The sequence below is a fragment of the Oncorhynchus clarkii genome, chromosome 32, assembly GCF_045791955.1.
Source record: "Oncorhynchus clarkii lewisi isolate Uvic-CL-2024 chromosome 32, UVic_Ocla_1.0, whole genome shotgun sequence".
Classification (NCBI taxonomy): domain Eukaryota; kingdom Metazoa; phylum Chordata; class Actinopteri; order Salmoniformes; family Salmonidae; genus Oncorhynchus; species Oncorhynchus clarkii.
The window spans coordinates 23,454,236-23,474,668 of NC_092178.1; the positions used below are offsets into that span (position 1 = coordinate 23,454,236).

Genomic DNA, 20,433 nt, shown 5'->3' on the forward strand with positions numbered 1-20,433 from the left:
AGTAGTGCACACTCTACCCTATATTACTATAGTAGTGCACACTCTACCCTATATTACCAAGAGGGTCATACTGCATTTATTTTATTTTTTATATATATATCTTTTTTTCTCCCTAATTGGTAGTAGTTACAGTCTTGTCTCATCGCTACAACTCCCGTACCTATTCGGGAGAGGCGAAGGTCGAGAGCCATGCGTCCTCCGAAACACAACCCAACCAAGCCGCACTGCTTCTTGACACAATGCCAATCCATCCAGCCACACCAATGTGTCGGAGGAAACACCGTACACCTGGCGTCCTGGTCAGCAGGAGTCGCTAGTGTGCGATGAGACAAGGACATCCCTGCCGGCCAAACCCTCCCTGGCCCGGACGACGCTGGGCCAATTGTGCGCCGACCCCATGGGCCTCCCGGTCGTGGCTGGCTGCGACAGAGCCTGGACTGGAACCCAGAATCTCTGGTGGCACAGCTAGCCCTGCGATGCAGTGCGTTAGACCACTGCGCCACCCGGGAGGCCCTTACTGCATTTATTTAAACTTTTATTCAGCCAGGAAAGTAATTGAGAATAAATTCAATGTTACAATAGACCTGGTTATTTACTGCACATTTCATTCGGCATAGTGTACACTTCACCATAGTTTACAAACTCCACTACAACTACTGTCTATGGTGTCTTTACCTGCATTTACAAAGGCAGCCCAATTCTGATCTTTTAACCAAATATTGTCAAAAGAGCTGATCTGATTGGTCAAAAGAAAAATGAGTGAATAAAAAGATCAGAATTGTGCTGCCTGTGTGAACACAGTCTGTGTCTTTAACTAGGAATAAAAGTATAGTGTTCTCATGTTAATCTATTACTAGTTCTAAAAGGTGCCCCTAAGGCCCTGACCCTTTACATAGCATCCGTCCTACAGGGTCAATCAAATACAAAGTGATTCAAGAGGAAAATACTTATCCATAGAACGAGGGAGGGAAGATACATTTTTTTTGTCTTTCATTTGGAGTAAAAAGCAGTAGTAATATCTCCAGTAGAAGGGGGTAATGATGAGATGGACAACGGTCTCCCTCGCTAGATGTATTCCCTCCATCCCTCCCTCCTCCTCACTTCATCGGTCCGTAGGTATTAAAAACCCATCTATTTTCCAGGCCTGTTGTCTGATGCATCACTAGGACGTATCTGCTCCTGGTCATTTGCTTGGAGTGCTGGGTAATTGATTGTACTGGGGAAGTTCTCCCCTGGAGCTCGCCTCGCTATGAATGTCCCCCCTCTCTGGGAGACAGTGATATATTACCATCCCCCTCCACACACACCATACAAACACATACCATCCCCAAGTGGAGATAGTGTGTGGTCAGACACCAGTGAAACACAGATGATGTTAAGCAAGCCAGTAAGCAAGCCAGCTTTCTGAAGTCTCTATGTCAGAGACCAGAGCAGGGGAAATGTGACTGTAGGGGCCTGAAATTACTTCTCCATATCAGCTCCATATCATACTCTCTAACATCACTAACTGGCCCCACGCAGACATACACATGCATGTACGCACACACACATGCACCCGCACACAAAAACAAACACACACCCACTCCTATGTGCCCAAACTCTGAACATGGAGCTGGTTACCTTTACAGAAAAACCACATGATGTCACGTGGAACTCATGTGAAAACATGTGTTTTTGGAACATTTCACGTGTTCACATGTGAAATTCCGTAAGGGTATCTACAAGGCACAAGCTGAAGCATGGGCCTCCTGAGCCCGGTTCCCTCTGACTGAAGAGAGAATTTCCTCTAAAATACCATGGAAATACCAACAGAAGCAGTACCGTAAAATAAAGTGCTACCAAACCCACAATACCTAGCTACCTGTTCAATGTTTCTTATCACATAACCATCATCATCACTGTCTTCAATAGCACTTGAGTAAACAACACTACATTAGCATCCTAGCGCAGTTAATAGGAAGGACAGGGCACCTGCTGGGGTTAGGTAGCAGCAACAACTGCTCCCCGGGCACTGATCACCTAGAAGTCAATTAAGACCGCCACCGCACCTTTCTGATTAAGAGGGCTTCGGTTAAATGTGGAATACACATTTCGGTTGAATAAATTCCGTTATTATTCCGGTATTATATTATTCTGGTATTATCCCCTTTTCACTACAGGAATGGAGTAAGCTAAGGTACACAACCTCATCACAGCAACACATGGAGGAAGGGAATGGTTCCTTTGTTCTCTGCTCAGTGTGGGAGAACAGAATTAAATTAAACACTATATACTGTACATTATACAGTATCCCTATGGTAAGGGTGTCAAACTCATTCCATGGAGGTCCAAGTGTCTGCTGGTTTTTGTTTTTTCCTTTCAATTAATACCAGGTGAGGGGAGTTCCTTAATAACCAGTCATCTTAATTCATCAATCAAGTACAAGGAAGGAGAGAAAACCCGCAGCCACTCGGCCCTCCATGGAATGACTTTGGCGCGTGCTCTATGGGGAGGCCAGACCAGACCAGGAGAAGGAGTGCAGAAGAATAGAGACCATCACGTTCTCTGTGAGTCTATGGGGGAGAAATAGGAGAGCAAAAAACAAAAGAGGAGAGCAATGTCTTCTTTCCCTCAGGGCTAATGGAGCGTGAAGTGGACGTGAGCCCTAACTGCTGATGCAATCAAAGAGCGGCAATAACCTGTGAAACGTAAACTGTTCTTGTCGCTGACAATGGAATGGAGCAACATGATCGCTACAACACACACACACAAAAACACACACACACTCCAACGGCTAAATGTACTCAGTTCTTTAGTGGGTTGGTTGATGATGCATGCCACTCACATCAAGTGGTTGATTTCAAGGACAGAGCCGTTCTCATTTTTCGGACAGAAGAGTTACCTTCACATCTTACCTTTATCATGTGCAATGCCTCTCATGTCTTCCTGTCAAACGTAATATTTAATACTTTGATCATTTAATTAAAAAGGAGACAGCTTACTATGTGTGGAACTGTCTTTTGAAACAGGCAGTGGAGGATACCCTTCTCAATAGGGGGGAATTGAAATATGCCTTCAGAAAGTATTCATACTCCTTGACTTATTGTTGTGTTACAGCCTGAAATCAAAATGGATTCAATTGTTTTTTCTCTCAATCATATACACACAATAACCTATAATTACAAAGTGAAAACATGCTTTTATAAAGTTTTGCTAACACAGAAATATCAAATTTACATAAGTATTCACACCTCCGAGTCAATACTTTGTACAAGCACCTTTAGCAGAGATTACAGCTGTCTTTCTCTGTAAGTCTGTAAGAGCTTTCCACACCTGGATTGTGCAACATTTACCCATTATTCTTTTCAAAATTCTTCAAGCTCTGTCAAATTGGTTGTTGATCATTGCTAGACAACCATTTTCAGGTCTTGACACAGATTTTCAAGTAGATTTATGACCAAACTGTAACTTAGCCACTCACTGTCTTGTTGTTTTAGGTTATTATCCCGCTGAAAAGTGAATTTGTCTCCCAGTGTCTGGTGGAAAGCAGACTGAACCAGCTTTTCCTCTAGGACTTTGCCTGTGCTTAGCTCCATTCCATTTCTTTTTTATCCTGAAAATCTCCCCAGTCCTTAATGATTACAAGCATACCCATATCATGATGCAGCCACCACTATGCTTGAAAATATGGAGAGTGGTACTCAGTAATGTGCTGTATTGGATTTGCCCCAAACAACACCTTGTATTCAGGACAAAACATGAATTGCTTTGCCCCATTTTTTGCAGTATTACTTTAGTGCCTTGTTACAATGTTTTGAAATATGTTTTGAAATATTTTGTATTCTGTACAGGCTTCCTTCTTTTCACTCGGTCAACTAGATTAGTATTGTGAAGAAACTACAATGTTGTTGATCCATCCTCAGTATTCTCTTATTACAGCCATTAAACTCTGTAACTGATTTAAAGTCACCATTGGTGTAACGATCGACGTTGGAATGAGGTGAGGACCAAAGGGCAGCGTGGTATGTGTTCATGATGATATTTATTTAAACTCAGAACACTAAACAAAATAACAGAGAAAGAAACTAAACTGAAACAGTTCTGTAAAGTGACAAAACACACTAGACAGAAAATAAACACCCACGAAACACAAGTGGGAAATGGCTACCTAAGTATGATTTCTCAATCAGAGACAACTAACAACACCTGCCTCTGATTGAGAACCATACCAGGCCAAACGCAAAAACACAACATAGAAAACGGAACATAGACAACCCACCCAACTCACGCCCCGACCATACTAAAACAAAGACAAAACAAAGGAACTAAGGTCAGAACGTGACAATTGGCCTCAAAGTGAAATCCCTGAGCAGTTTCCCTCCTCTCTGGCAACTGAGTCAGGAATAATGCTTGTATCTTTGTAGTGACTGAGTACATTGATACACCATCCAAAGTGTAATTAGTAACTTCGCAATGCTCAAAGGGATATACAGTTGAAGTCAGAAGTTTACATACACCTTAGCCAAATACATTTAAATTCAGTTTTTCACAATTCCTGACATTTATTCCTAGTAAAAATTCCCTGTCTTACGTCAGTTAGGATCACCACTTTATTTTAAGAATGTGAAATGTCATAATAATAGTAGAGAGAAGGATTTCTTTCAGCTTTTATTTCTTTCATCACATTCCCACTGGGTCAGAAGTTTACATACACTCAATTAGTATTTGGATGCATTGCTTTTAAATTGTTTAACAAGGGTCAAACGTTTCGGGTAGCCTTCCATAAGTTTCCCACAATAAGTTTGGCCCATTCCTCCTGACAGAGCTGGTGTAGCTGAGTCAGGTTTGTAGGCCTCCTTGCTCGCACACACTTTTTCAGTTCTGCCCACAAATTTTCTATGGGATTGAGGTCAGGGCTTTGTGATGGCCACTCCAATACCTTGACCTTGTTGTCCTTAAGGCATTTTGCCACAACTTTGGAAGTATGCTTGGGGTCATTGTCCTTTTGGAAGACCCATTTGTGACCAAGCTTTAACTTCCTGACTGATGTCTTGAGATGTTGCTTCGATATATCTAAATAATTTTCCTACCTCATGATGCCATCTATTTTGCGAAGTGCACCAGTCCCTCCTGCAGCAAAGCATCCCCACAACATGATGCTGCCACCCTGTGCTTCACCGTTGGGATGGTGTTCTTCTGCTTGCAAGCCTCCCCATTTTTCCTCCAAACATAACAATGGTAATTATGGCCAAACAGTTCTATTTTTGTTTCATCAGACATTTCTCCAAAAAGTACGATCTTTGTCCCCGTGTGCAGTTGCAAACCGTATTCTGGCTTTTTTGTGGCGGTTTTGGAGCAGTGGCTTCTTCCTTGCTGAGCGGCCTTTCAGTTATGTCAACATAGGACTTGTTTTACTGTGGATATAGATACTTTTGTACCTGTTTCCTCCAGCATCTTCACAAGGTCCTTTGCTGATGTTCTGAGTTTGATTTGCACTTTTCGCACCAAAGTACATTCATCTCTAGGAGACAGAACGCGTCTCCTTCCTGAGTGGTATGATGGCTGCGTGGTCCTGTGGTGTTTATATTTGCGTACTATTGTTTGTACAGATGAAAGTGGTACCTTCAGGCGTTTGTAAATTGCTCCCAAGGATTAACCAGACTTGCGGAGGTCTACAATTTTTTATCTGAGGTCTTGGCTGATTTGTTTTGATTTTCCCATGATGTCAATCAAAGAAGCACTGAGTTTGAAAGTAGGCCTTGAAATACATCCACAGATACACCTCCAAATGACTCAAATTATGTCAATTAGCCTATCAGAAGCTTCTAAAGCCATTACATAATTTTCTGGAATTTTCCAAGCTGTTTAAAGGCACAGTCAACTTAGTGTATGTAAACTTCTGACCCACTGGAATTGTGATACAGTGAATGATAAGTGAAATAATATTTTTGTAAACAATTGTTGGAAAAATTACTTGTGTCATGCGCAAAGTAGATGTGCTAACAGAACTTGCCAAGACTATAGTTTGTTATCAAGACATTTGTGGAGTGTTTTCATGACTCCAACCTAAGTGTACGTAAACTTCCGACTTCAACGGTAAATGTTTTACCCATCTACCAATAGGAGCCCTTCTTTCCGAGACATTGGAAAACCTCCCTGGTCTTTGTGGTTGAATCTGTGTTTGAAATTCCCTGCTTGACAGAGGGACCTTACAGATAATTGTATGTGTGGGGTAAAGAGATGAGCTTGTCATTCTAAAATCATGTTAAAGACTATTATTACACACAGAGTGAGTCCATGCAACTTATTATGTGACTTGTTAAGCTGTTTTTTACTCCTGAATTTATTTAGGCTTGCATTAAGAAAGGGGTTGAATACTGAATATTAACTCCAGTTAACTTTTCATTTTTTATTAATTTACAAACATTTCGAAAAATAGAATTCCACTTTGACATTATGGGGTATTGTGTGTAGCCCAGTGACAAAAACAATCTAAATTGAATAAATTTTACATTTAGGCAGTAACACAACCAAATGTGGCAAAAGTCAAGGGGTCTGAATACTTTCTGAACACACTGTATATATTGTAAATTACAATTCAAAAGTCACCTTTCAAAATGAATGACTCACTCAACTCTTTTATGGTTTCAAGGGTAACTCTGTCGATTATGTGTTTCAAAAGGCCTTCATGTTTTTTGGGAAGTATGTGCATTGTGTTTATGTGCATCGTGTTTGAGAATTTGACCACCAAAGAAAATCACATTATCATTCACCTGCACTAGTTCCTCTCATCCATCCATCTTTCTCCTGGGAGAGAGTCCTATCGTCCTTTCTCACCAGCCAGTTCTGTACTTCAGACACAGACAGGCACAGACACTATAGGATCAACCTTCTTGAAGGGTACAGTGTGTGGATGCTGAGGGATTTCTGTCAGAGATCAATGTAAGATGGAGAAATCAAACGAGTACTACTTTAATTTCAACAGACTTAGGAAAAGTTCTGCTGTTGCTGGAGTGCCAATCATCAGATACAGCATGTTGGATTTTATCCTGCAGAGTTTATCAACAACTCACACACACACATGCACACATACATAAACACGCACGCACGTTCACGCGCAGGCACCCACTCACACACACACACACACACACACACACACACACACACACACACACACACACACACACACACACACACACACACACACACACACACACACACACACACACACACACACACACACACACACACACACACACACACACACACACACACACACACACACACACACACATCATTAAAAGTGAGAACTGCGATCCACTTAAAAAGTTCAAAAGTACAAGAGCAGAAAGCTGAAGGATTTAAAACCACTAAGACAGTGGTTCCCATACTTTTTATAGTCCTGTACGCTTTCAAACATTCAACCTCCAGCTGCGTACCCCCTCTAGCACCAGGGTCAACGCACTCTCAAATGTTGTTTTTTGCCATCATTGTAAGCCTGCCACACACACACATTTATTAAACATAAGAATGAGTGAGTTTTTGTCACAACCCGGCTCGTGGAAAGTGACAAAGAGCTCTTATAGGACCAGGGCACAAATAATAATAATCCTTAATTTTGCTCTTTATTCAACCATCTTACATATTAAACCTTATTTGTCCATTGAAAATTGTGAATAACTTACCACAGGTTAATGAGAAGGGTGTCCTTGAACGGATGCACATAACTCTGCAATGTTGGGTTGTATTGGAGAGTCTGTCTTAAATCATTTTCCACACAGTCTGTTCCTGCATTTAGTTTTCATGCTAGTGAGTACCGAGAATCCACTCTCACATAGGTACGTGGTTGCAAAGGGCATCAGTGTCTTAACAAACGATTTGCCAAGGCAGGAAACTCTGACTGCAGCCCAATCCAGCAGTGGCTTCTGATTAAATTACATTTTCACAGAACCGCTTGTTGCAATTTCCATGAGACTCTCTTGTTCAGATATCGGTAAGTGGACTGGAGGCAGAGTCAGACCCTCACTAGTGAATGAGGGATAATTAATCCAGTTGTTTGTGTCGTCCGTTTCAGGATGCACCTGCGTAATTGCGCACCCAACTCACTCAGGTGCATCGCTATATCACATTTGACATTGTCCGTAAGCTTGATGTCATTTGCACACAAAAAATCATACAATGATGGAAAGACCTGTGTGTTGTCCTTGTTAATGCAGACAGAGAAGAGCTCCAACTTCTAATCATAGCCTCAATTTTGTCCCACACATTGAATATAGTTGCGGAGAGTCCCTGTAATCCTAGATTCAGATCATTCAGGTGAGAAAAGACATCACCCAGATAGGCCAGTCATGTGAGAAACTCATCTTCATGCAAACTTTAAGCTCGTCTCTCAATTCTTTGCCCCTTGATAACCAGCGAACTTGTGTATGTTGTAAAAGCGTTACATGGTCGCTGCCCATATCATTGCATAGTGCAGAAAATACACATATTCAGGGACCTTGCTTTAACAAAGTTAACCATTTTCACTTTATTGTCCCAAACATCTTTCAATCTGTCAGGCAGCAAGAGCCTCTCGTGGATGATGCAGTGGACCCAAGTGGTGTCGGGAGCAACTGCTTGCACGCGTGTTACCACTCCACTATGTCTCCCTGTCATGGATTTTGCACCATCAGTACAGATACCAACATGAGCAGCAGCTACATTTGGCTACATACAAACCGTTAGTGGAATTCCCACAAGAGAGTAACGGTTAATGTGATTAGATATTAATTATTTGACTAGGCTACCTGTATTTGACATTGAGTTGTTATTTGGCTGAACACTAGATGGTTTCATTTTATTTTTGGCTGTGAAACGAGGCTACTCAGGTGAGAAAAAAACCTTAGCCAAATGTACCGCCCAGTTGGAAAATATAAATGGACTGCTTGAATTTTATTTGTATCTATTTTTTAATGTGAATGACATTTTTAGTTTGACGTACCCCCGACATCATTGCGCATCTCGGTTTGGGAATACCTACACTAGGGGAATAGGATAATGTGGACGTGTGTAGGTGTATGTGTGTAGGTGTGTGTGTGTGTGTGTGTGTGTGTGTGTGTGTGTGTGTGTGTGTGTGTAGGTGTATGGGTGTTTAAATCCTCTAAAGGATGGATAGGATGGTGTGTGTAGCATGTGACCTCTGATCAAGACTAGGGGTCCCTCGATTCCTGTTATTCCAGGAAACTTCCATAGTTGCGTGGTTTGGGATTAGAGATGTGGGATTGAGACAAACTAACCAACACTCTTTGGACATTCCCATCAGTAGTAACAGTGGTGTGTGTGTGTGTGTGAATGTGCATGTGTATGTGTGTTTGTGTGAGAGAAAGACTCACACTCTTTGGACATGCCCACGCCAAAGCACTTCTGGAGCCGGCAGTACTGACAGCGGTTCCTGGTCACCTTGTTGATGATGCAGTTCTTGTCCCGGTGACACGTGTACACCATGTTCTTCTGGATGGATCTACGGAAAAAACCCTGAGAGAGAGAGTTAGAGAGAAAGAGAGATAGATAGAGAGAAAGAGTTAGAGAGAAACAGAGAGATAGAGAGAAAGAGAGTGAGAGAGAGAGAGAGAGAAAGAGAAGAAAAGAGAGAGAGAGAGAGAAGAAAAGAGAGGGATCAGTCTATCTGGTAAAACATGGTTACACTGGATAAAAGGTTAAATACAATTAATAAATACAAATCTTCCTCGACTGCATTCAGCTCAGGATGTCATAGCAACAAGCATTTGTGGTGTCTGTGTGTAATCAGAGGAAAGAGGAAGCGTTGTAGAGGATGTTAACATGGCATGTTAAGTGATGTTCAGTGAATTGGTGTGACTTTCTAAGAACGCTGGTGTAACTGACTATAACAGAAGGAGAATGACCCCCCCCCTATGGTTTACGTCTACAGTATGTCCAAAAACAACTATGGTGTAACTGTCTTGTATCAGTTGCTTCAATAGAAGCATCATTTGCCTACCAACACAGTCAGAGCAGCGGGTGAGAGATGAGAGGAATTTGAGGGAAAACAAGAGGAATTCAAGTAGCTTCCTTAAAGATGTTTCAGTTGTTATTCATTTGTTGTGGCTCTGGGGTCCTTCTCAATGATCCTCCATCATCCAGGCTCTCAGGCGAGAGGGCCTCTGCCATTTGCCATAGGCTCCTGTGACAGATGGGACCTTGCGTTTTCATTAGGGGAGCAGAATGCATGATGGGTAACGGATTAGATGGCGTACGCACAGGGCTGAAACGGCTGATGCTGTAGTGTGTGTGTGTGTAGCAGCCCCATCTCGCTTTAGACTCAAACATCCGTCAACATACCAGTCCCGTCCCGCAGTGCCCACAACAACTTGCCAATCACGTCTGGGATTTCAACACCATGTGACCAGTCCAGGGACACCGCCCCTCGACTGGTATTATTCATTTTCTTAATAGAGGCCTTTATTCTTTCCTGATCATGTGTGTGTGTGTGTGTGTCTGTGAGTCTGAGTGTCTGTGCGTGCACATGTGTGTCTTTATCCTAGCTGATCTGAGCAGAGTACCTTCTTATACATTACCTCTCTGTTCTAATATATAGATAACACACGCACACGCACAAACAGAAACAACGCGCAATGTATTCAGGTTGGGTGTGGAACCCAAGGCTAATGTAGTAATAATTCATTCAATCCCATCCCTGTGACCATGCAGGGCAGGATAAAAGTCCTTGGAGCGGTGTGTGTGTGCGTGCATTGGTGTGTGTGTGCATGCATCGATGTGTGTGTGCGTGCATGTGTGAGTGTGTGCCTCAGAGTCTTTGTGAAGTGATTTCTCAGCAGCAGCAGAAGCAGCAGCAGCAGTCAACAGATGCTGTGACTTCTTCATCTCTGTGTTCCTCAAGGGAAGCACTATCACACACACACACCCTGATGCACCCAGACTTAATCATCACATCTGCTCTCTCTCTCTCTCCTCCTCCTCTCCCTCTCCACCTACCTTATTCTCTCTCTCTCTCGCTCTCTACTTGCCTTATTCTCTCTCTCTCTCTCTCTCTCTCTCTCTCTCTCTCTCTCTCTCTCTACCTACCTGATTTTTTATCTCTCTCTCTTTCTACATACCTGATTCTCTCTCTCTCTCTACTTGCCTTATTCTCTCTCTCCCTCTCTCTCTCTCTCTCTCTCTCTCTCTCTCTCTCTCTCTCTCTCTACCTACCTGATTCTTTAACTCTCTCTACATACCTGATTCTCTCCCTTTCTCTCTACCTACAGTACCTCTCTCTCTCTATCTCTCTCGGACTACCTGATTCACTCTCTCTCTACCTGATTCCCTCTCCCTACCTAACTCATTATCTCTCTTTCTACATACCTGAGTCTTTATCTCTCTCTCTTTCTACCTACCTGATTTTCTCTCTCTCTCGACTTGCCTTATTCTCTCTCTCGCTCTCTGTCTCTCTCTCTACCTGATTCTTTATCTCTCTCTCTACATACCTGATTCTCTCTCTTTCTCTCTACCTACAGTACCTGATTCTCTCTCTCTCTTTATCTCTCTCAACCTACCTGATTCTCTCTCTCTCTTTATCTCTCTCAACCTACCTGATTCTCTCTCTCCACCTGATTCCCTCTCCCTACCTAACTGATTCTCTCTCTTTTTAAATACCTGATTCTCTCCCTCTCTCTTTCTACCGGATTCTCTTTCTTTCTCTCTCTCTCTACCTACCTTATTGTCTCTCTCTCTACCTACCTTACTCTCTCTCTCTCTCTAATTACATTATTCTCTCTCTCTCTCTACCTACCTGATTCTCTCTCTCTAACTCTCTTTCTACCTACCCGATTCTCGCTTTATTGGCATGGGAAATATATTTTTAATTCCCAAAGCAAGTGAAAAAAACAAAAGTGAAATAAACAATATACGATGAACAGTAAACATTACACTCATCAAAGTTCCAAATGAATAGAGACATTTCAAATGTCATATTATGGCTATATATGGTGTTGTACCGATGTGTAAATAGTTAAAGTACAAAAGGGAAAATAAATAAACATAAATATGGGTTGTATTTACAATGGTGTTTGTTCTTCACTGGTTGCCCTTTTCTTGTGGCAACAGGTCACAAAACTTGCTGCTGTGATGGCACACTGTGGAATTTCACCCAACAGATATTGGAGTTTATGAAAATGGTATTTGTTTTCCAATTCTTTGTGGGTCTGTGTAATCTGTGTAAATTTTCACCTCAATTTTCACCTCATTTTGTGGGCAGTATGCACATAGCCTGTCTTCTCTTGAGAGCCAGATCTGTTTACGGCGGCCAGATCTGCGTACGCTGCACTTCCCAGGAGTCACGTGTACCCATTGTCTCAGGAGGAGACGTTGGCTATGGAGACATATGTCACGGAATCTCTGAGACAGGGGTACATTCGGCCCTCCATGTCACCTGTCTCCTCAAGTTTCTTTTTTTGTGAAGAAAAAGGAGGGAGGACTGCGTCCGTGCATTGATTATCGAGGTCTAAATTCGATCACAGTGGGATTTAGTTATCCGCTACCTCTCATCGCTACGGCGGTGGAATTATTCCACGGAGCACGTTTTTTCACGAAACTGGACCTCAGGAGCGCGTATAATCTGGTGCGTATTCGGGAGGGAGACGAGTGGAAAACAGCGTTTAGTACCACATCAGGCCACTATGAGTACCTTGTCATGCCGTTTGGGTTGAAGAATGCTCCAGCCATCTTTCAATCCTTTGTAGATGAGATTCTCAGGGACCTGTACGGGCAGGGTGTGGTGGTATACATTGATGACATCTTGATATATTTTGCCACATGCGCCGCCGCGCATGTCTCACTGGTGCGCAAGGTACTTGGGCGACTGTTGGAGCATGACCTATACGTAAAGGCTGAGAAATGTATGTTCTCCAAACGAGCCGTTTCCTTCCTGGGTTATTGCATTTCCACCTCGGGGGTGGTGATGGAGTGTGACCGCGTTAACGCTGTGCGTAATTGGCAGACTCCGACAACGGTAAAGGAGGTGCAGCGGTTTTTAGGGTTTGCCAATTACTACCGGAGGTTAATCCGGGGTTTTGGCCAAGTGGCGGCGCCTATTACCTCACTGCTGAAGGGGGGGCCGGTGCGTTTACGGTGGTCGGCCGAGGCAGATGGAGCTTTCAACCAGTTGAAGGCGCTGTTTAATGACGCGCCCGTGTTGGCGCATCCGGACCCTTCGTTAGCATTCATAGTGGAGGTGGATGCGTCCGAGTCTGGGGTCGGAGTCGTGCTGTCTCAGCACTCGGGCACACAACCGGTCCGGCGGAGCAGAACTATGATGTGGGGGACCGGGAGTTGCTATGGTAAAAGCCCTGAAGGTGGAGACACTGGCTTGAGGGGGCTAAACACCCTTTCCTCATCTGGACTGGCCACCGCAATCTGGAGTATATCCGGGCGGCGAGGAGACTGAATCCACGTCAGGCTAGGTGGGCCATGTTCTTTACTCGATTTAGATTTACCACCTCTTATAGACCAGGTTTCCTAAAACACTAAGGCCGATCAATTGATTCGGTGGGCTCACACACTACCTTCTTCAGGTCATCCGGGGATTGCGAGGACAGTGCGGGGTCTTAGGGGGGAATACTGGTGGCCCACCTTAGCCAAGGACGTGAGGCTCTATGTCTCCTCCTGTTCGGTGTGCGCCCAGAGTAAGGGAAGTTACAGCCCCTCCTGGTTCCACAACGGCCCTGGTCTCATCTATCGGTGGGCTTTCTTACTGATCTTCCCCCATCTCAGGGGAACACTACCATTCTGGTCGTTGTGGATCGGTTCTCTAAGTCCTGCCGTCTCCTCCCATTTATTGGTCTCCCTACGGCCCTACAGACTGCGGAGGCTCTATTTACCCATGTCTTCTGGCACTACGGGGTGCCGGAGGACATCGTATCTGATCGAGGTCCCCAGTTCACGTCCCGTGTTTGGAGGGCGTTTATGGAGCGTCTGGGGGTCTCGGTCAGCCTGACCTCTGGTTATCACCCCGAGAGTAATGGGCAGGTGGAAAGAATGAACCAGGAAGTGGGTAGGTTTCTGCAGTCGTATTGCCAGGACCGGCCAGGAGAATGGGCGAGGTACGTCCCATGGGCGGAGTTGTCCCAGAACTCACTCCGTCACTCCTCCACGAACATGTCGCCATTCCAATGCGTGCTGGGCTACCAGCCGATCCTGGCTCCGTGGCATCAGAGTCAGACCGAAGCTCCTGCGGTGGAGGAGTGGGTACAGCGCTCTAGGGAGACCTGGTGGGCAGTCCAGGACTCTCTTAAGCAGGCCGGTGGACGGCAGAAGAAGAGCGCTGACCGCCACCGCAGTAAGGCCCCTGTGTTCGCACCAGGGGACAGGGTCTGGCTCTCGACCCGAAACCTGCCCCTCCGCCTGCCCTGCCGGAAGCTAGGGCCGCAGTGTGTGGGTCCATTTAAAGTCCTGAGGAGGATAAACGAGGTGTGTTATAGATTGCAATTTCCCTCTTACTATCGCATTAACCCCTCGTCTCTCCTCAGGCCGGTGGTAGCTGGTCCCCTACAAGAAGGTGAGGTGCCGGAGCTCCCTCCGCCCCCTCTGGACATCGAGGGGTCCCCGGCGTACACGGTACGAGCTATTCTGGACTCGAGACGCCGGGTGAGGGGCCTGCAGTACCTCATGGACTGGGAGGGGTACGGTCCGGAGGAGAGGTGCTGGGTACCGGTGGGGGACATTTTTTGGGGGGGGGGGATCCCGCCAAAATGGACTGGGACTTTACGCGCCCTTGTGTGTGTGGCGTGACCGTCTCTCTGTTTTTTTGGAATATTAAAGATCCACATCTTTTGCACTACCCCTCTCTCTGCGCCTGACTCCTGCACTCACTACTTATTGAAGCCGTGACATCAATGGCTTCAGTGATATCATTTAAAACATTCATGGCTGCTGTAATTGTGCTATGCTTCTTGCTGAAGCCCGATTGGTACTTTGATAAAATAGAGTTAGTAAAAAAAAAACTCTGTTCACTTACAAGGGTTTCAAGTTTTTTCACTAGGAGTGAGAGTTTTGAGGTTTGCCTATAATCATTTAAAAGAGTTGGATCTCCCCTTTTAAAAGTGGTAGGCCAAATGCTGATTTCCAGATCTTTGGAATTTCATTACATTCCAGGGTTAGACGGAACAGAGATGTACAGTGGGGCAAAAAATTATTTAGTCAGCCACCAATTGTGCAAGTTCTCCCACTTAAAAAGATGAGAGAGGCCTGTAATATTCATCATAGGTACATTTGCAAATAAATTCATAAAAAATCCTACAATGTGATTTTCTGGATTTTTTTCTCATTTTGTCTGTCATAGTTGAAGTGTACCTATGATGAAAATCAACATCACCAGCTGTCATCATAGGCAGCTCTATGGTGAGAAACATCTCGGTCTCCAAAAGCCCTGTGCTACCCAGGAGCACGAGTACAGGACATAACATGGCTGCTTCTGACTGTTCTATCACAGATGCCAGGAGCTGACACTGTCGTAGTCCATGTAGGGTCAAACAACATCAGGAGGGCTAACTCGGAACATTGAAAATTGATTTTAAAGAACTGATTTTAGCATTAAAAGACTCCAAAAAATGGCCAATAATTTCAGGTCCAGTACCATCGTTGGGCCGCAGGTGTGAAAGATTCAGCAGACTGCTGGCATTACACATCTGGCTAAAAGACTACTGTAGCTCTGCTGGAGTCTATTTTATTGATAACTTTGACACCTTCTGGAAACAGAAGATACTCTACAGGAATGACGGAGTCCATCCAAATTATCTTGGCTCCTGGACTTTGTCCACGCATTTCAAGGCTGCGTTGAAACAATGACTGGTAAATGATCCAAGACCAGCTCAGATAACCCTACCATTGTGACAATGAGTAGTCATAATGCTGCATCAAATGTACATGATCTTAGGGGCATTGGCAAACACAATGTAAGTAATTTAATTTATGTACCACTAACTGCACCGAATACATCTGTTTATCCTACAGCTATTGTAAGCAGTAATCATGAGCCTATAAACCAGAGCTACACTGTTAGCACTGAGGTGGTGTGCAATAGTAGGAAGACCACTTTATGCAGCTCACTCTGGGGCGGCAGGTAGCCTAGTGGTTAGAGTGTTGGACTTGTAACCGAAAGATCGAATCCCCAAGCTGAGGCAAAAATCAGTTGTTCTGCCACCAGAACAAGGCAGTTAACCCACTGTTCCTAGGCCATCATTGAAAATAAGAATGTATTCTTAACGGACTTGCCTAGTTAAATAAAGGTAAAATTAAAAACTCTGCACTATCAGCACCAATGTAAATAACGTGAGTAAATCTATCTCTGATAAGCTTCCCAGTAAAGCATTAAAAACAATCAAGCAACCCAGAAAAGTGCTAAAAATAGGCCATATTAACATATGGAGCCTAAGAAACAAGGTCCATGAAGTCAATAACTTGCTTGTAACAGATGACATTCAACTCACTTAGATAATACCTTTGTTGATACAGTGGTAACAATAAATGGTTATAACATCTCCTGAAAAGACAGAAATGCCAACGAAGGCGGTTCTGCGGTCTATATTCAGAATCACATTCCTGTAAAGCTTAGAGACGATCTGAAGTTAAATACTGTTGAAGTAATATGGCTACAGGTTCATCTTCCTCACCTAAAGTCCATTCTTGTGGGAAGCTGCTATAAACCACCAATCAGTATCTGGACAATATGTGTGAAATGCTTGATGCTTAAAATGCTTAATGTGTGTGACTTCAACAGAGAAGTATATGATAGCCATTAAATATTGACTAGCTATCATCAAGCTGCCCACTCAGGAAAAAAATTCTAACTGTAACCAGTGCTTGCAACCTGGATTAGGTCAGCCTACGGGGTTGACTGACAGCACAGGAAATAAATAAATCATCAACATGTATTTTACTAATGCTGCAGATATTTGTTTTAAAGCAGTATCCAAATCCATAGGATGTAGTGATCACAATGTAGTAGCCATATCTAGGAAAACCAAAGTTCCAAAGGTTGGGCCTAATATAGTGTGTAAGAGGTCATACAAGAAGTGTTGTAGTGATTCATATGTTGATGATGTAAAGAATATTTGCTGGTCTGTGGTGTGTAATGAGGAGCAACCAGACGCTGCACTTGACACATTTATGAAACTACTTATTCCAGTTACTAATAAGCACGCACCCATTAAGAAAATTACTGTAAAAACGGTTAAATCCCCTTGGATTGATGAGGAATTGAACAATTGTATGGTTGAGAGGAATGAAGCAAAAGGTATGACAATTAAGTCTGGCAGCCCAACTGATTGGTAAGCGTACTGCAAATTAAGAAATCATGTGATTAAACTAAATTTTAAAAAAACTACACTATGAAACAAAGATACATTATATAAAGAATGATAGTAAAAAGCTTTGGGGCACCTTAAATTTTGGGGAAAAAAAGCCAACTCGGCTCCTTCATTTATTGAATCAGATGGCTGATTCATCACAAAGCCCACTGATATTGCAAACTACTTTAATGACTTCTTCATTGGCAAGATAAGCAAACTTAGGGAAGACATGCCAGCAACAAACGCTGACACTACACATCCAAGTATATCGGACCAAATTATGAAAGACAAGAATTGTACTTTTGAATTAAGTAAAGTCAGTGTGGAAGAGGTGAAAAACGTATTGTTGTCTATCAACAATGACAAGCCACCAGGGTCTGACAATCTAGATGGAAAATTACTGAGGATTATAGCAGATGATATTGCCACTCCTAATTGCCACATTTTCAATTTAAGCCTACTACAGAGTATGTGCCCTCAGGCCTGGAGGGAAGCTAATGTCATTCCGCTACCCAAGAATAGTAAAGCCCCCTTTACTTGGTCAAATAGTCAACCAATCAGCCTGTTACCAACCCTAAGTAAACTTCTGGAAAAAATTGTGTTTGACCAGATACAATGCTATTTTACAATAAACAAATGGACAACAGAATTTCAGCATTCTTGTAGGGAAGGACACTCAACAAGCACAGCACTTACACAAATGACTGATGATTGGCTGAGAGAAATTGATGATAAAATTATTGCGGGGGCTGTCTTAGACTTCAGTGCAGCTTTAGACATTATCGATCATTGTCTGCTTCTGGAAAAACGTATGTGTTATGGCTTTACACCTCCTGCTATAATGTGGATAAAGAGTTACTTGTCTAACAGAACACAGGGTGTTCTTTAACGGAAGCTTATCAAATATAATCCAGTTAGAATCAGGAACTCCCCAGGGTAGCTGTTTAAGCCCCTTGCTTTTTTCAATTTTTACTAATGACATGCCACTGACTGAGTAAAGCCAGAGTTTCTATGTATGTGGATGACTCAACACTACACACGTCAGCTACTACAGCGACTGAAATGACTGCAACACTCAACAATGAGCTGCAGTTCGTGTCAGAGTGGGTGGAAAGGAATAAGTTAGCCCTAAATATTTCTAAAACACATATAACTACCTCGTCTATCACTGATATCATTATTGATATTGTTCTTGTACATACTGCATATTATTTTATGTAATATTAACACTATCTAGTTATGATATTGCACTTAGCAAGATGCGGCTGGGGGTTATAGTATTTATTTCACATGACCCATGAAAGTGCATCTGGGTAGGCGTCATCTAATATTTATAAAATATTTTCATCTGGACACTTTATGTTTACCTAGATTTTTTCCTTATTGCAGGCTACTACTTTTACAACTTTTAATCTTAATCTTTACTTCTTACTATTTAGCACATGACCTTACATGTGAATCCTTAAAGATATGTGTGGGGCTGGCTTAAGAGGGTGTGAACAATGCTGAATGGGTGTAGACAAAGGGGAGCTATCCAGTAGGTACCAAAAGATTCAAAGGCCATTTTCTCAAAAGTGAGGTTACAAGTTGATTAACCTCTTGGATCTCTAGGGGCGCTATTTCATTTTTGGATAAAAAACGTTCACGTTTTAAGCGCAATATTTTGTCACGAAAAGATGCTTGACTATGCATATTATTGACCGTTTTGGAAAGAAAACACTCTGAAGTTTCAGAATCTGCAAAGATATTGTCTGTAAGTGCCCCAGAACTCATTCTACAGGCGAAACCAAGATGATACGTCAACCAGGAAATGAGCAGAATCTCTGAAGCTCTGTTTTCCATTGTCTCCTTATATGGCTGTGATTGCGCAAGGAATGAGCCTACACTTTCTGTCGTTTCCCCAAGGTGTTTGCAGCATTGTGACGTATTTGTAGGCATATCATTGGAAGATTGACCATAAGAGACTACATTTTCCAAGTGTCCGCCTGGTGTCCCTGCGTCGAAATTGGAGCGCAAAGCCAGGTGCAATTATTTTTCCATTTGAGAGCAAGGAGAAACCAGGCTTCCACGAAGGATATATCATCGAAGAGATATGTGGAAAAACACCTTGAGGATTGATTCTAAACCACGTTTGCCATGTTTCAGTCGATATTATGGAGTTAATTTGGAAAAAAGTTTGCGTTTTGAGGGCTGAATTTTGTATTTTTTATTTATTTTTTTATTTTTTTGGTAGCCAAATGTCATGTACAAAACGGAGCTATTTCTAATACACAAATAATCTTTTTGGAAAAACTGAGCATCTGCTATCTAACTGAGAGTCTCCTCATTGAAAACATCAGAAGTTCTTCAAAGGTAAGTTATTTTATTTGAAGGCTTTACTTGTTTTTGTGATAGTTGCCTGCTAAATGCTAACGCTAATGCTAATGCTAAATGCTACGCTAGCTAGCTACTGTTACACAAATGATTGTTTTCCTATGGTTGAAAAGCATATTTTGAAAATCTGAGATGACAGTGTTGTTAACAAAAGGCTAAGCTTGAGAGATAGCATATTTATTTCATTTCATTTGCGATTTTCATGAATAGTTAACGTTGCGTTATGGTAATGAGCTTAGGTCTATAAATAGAATCCCGGATCCGGGTTTGGTCGTCGCAACAGGTTAACTTTCAAATTAGAATTACTTTCCCATTGTTCCTCAAAAATGCAGTGTATGATATACCATTTTGTAGCTCTGTGTCTCTGCTTAATCCAATGTAAAAAACACAATTTCAAATTCAAGACCGAATCAAGGTGGTCGGTCACAAATGTGTGTGTTTTTTGCCAATTTTAACCGCACACTTCTTTGTGTACATAGATTTTATAATGTTGTATGCTTTTAACCCGACACCGCTTTCCATCAATTTGTATAGCAGAATCTCATGCCAATTAAAAAAAAAATAATCAAATAAAAAAACCAGCTGGCTGAAGGGACTCTTTCCCTTGCTCAGGTCTTGTCATTGCAGGGCGTGGTAATGATATGAGATGGGGTCTATGTATTTTAGATGTTTCCAAAACTTAAATGCTCTTTCTCTCTCTCTTGCGCTCTCTCTCTACCTTATTCTCTCACTCAATTCA

At 42.7% G+C, this 20,433-nt stretch overlaps 1 protein-coding gene across 1 annotated transcript in view; it reads right to left on the reverse strand.

Annotated features, from left to right (window-relative positions):
* LOC139391919 (retinoic acid receptor beta-like) overlaps positions 1-20,433 on the reverse strand; it is a 120,389-nt gene that overhangs the window by 1,050 nt on the left and 98,906 nt on the right. Inside the window, exon 3 of the mRNA XM_071139528.1 lies at positions 9,351-9,492. Coding sequence (XP_070995629.1) covers positions 9,351-9,492 — 142 coding nt within the window. The remainder of the gene's footprint in view (positions 1-9,350; positions 9,493-20,433) is intronic.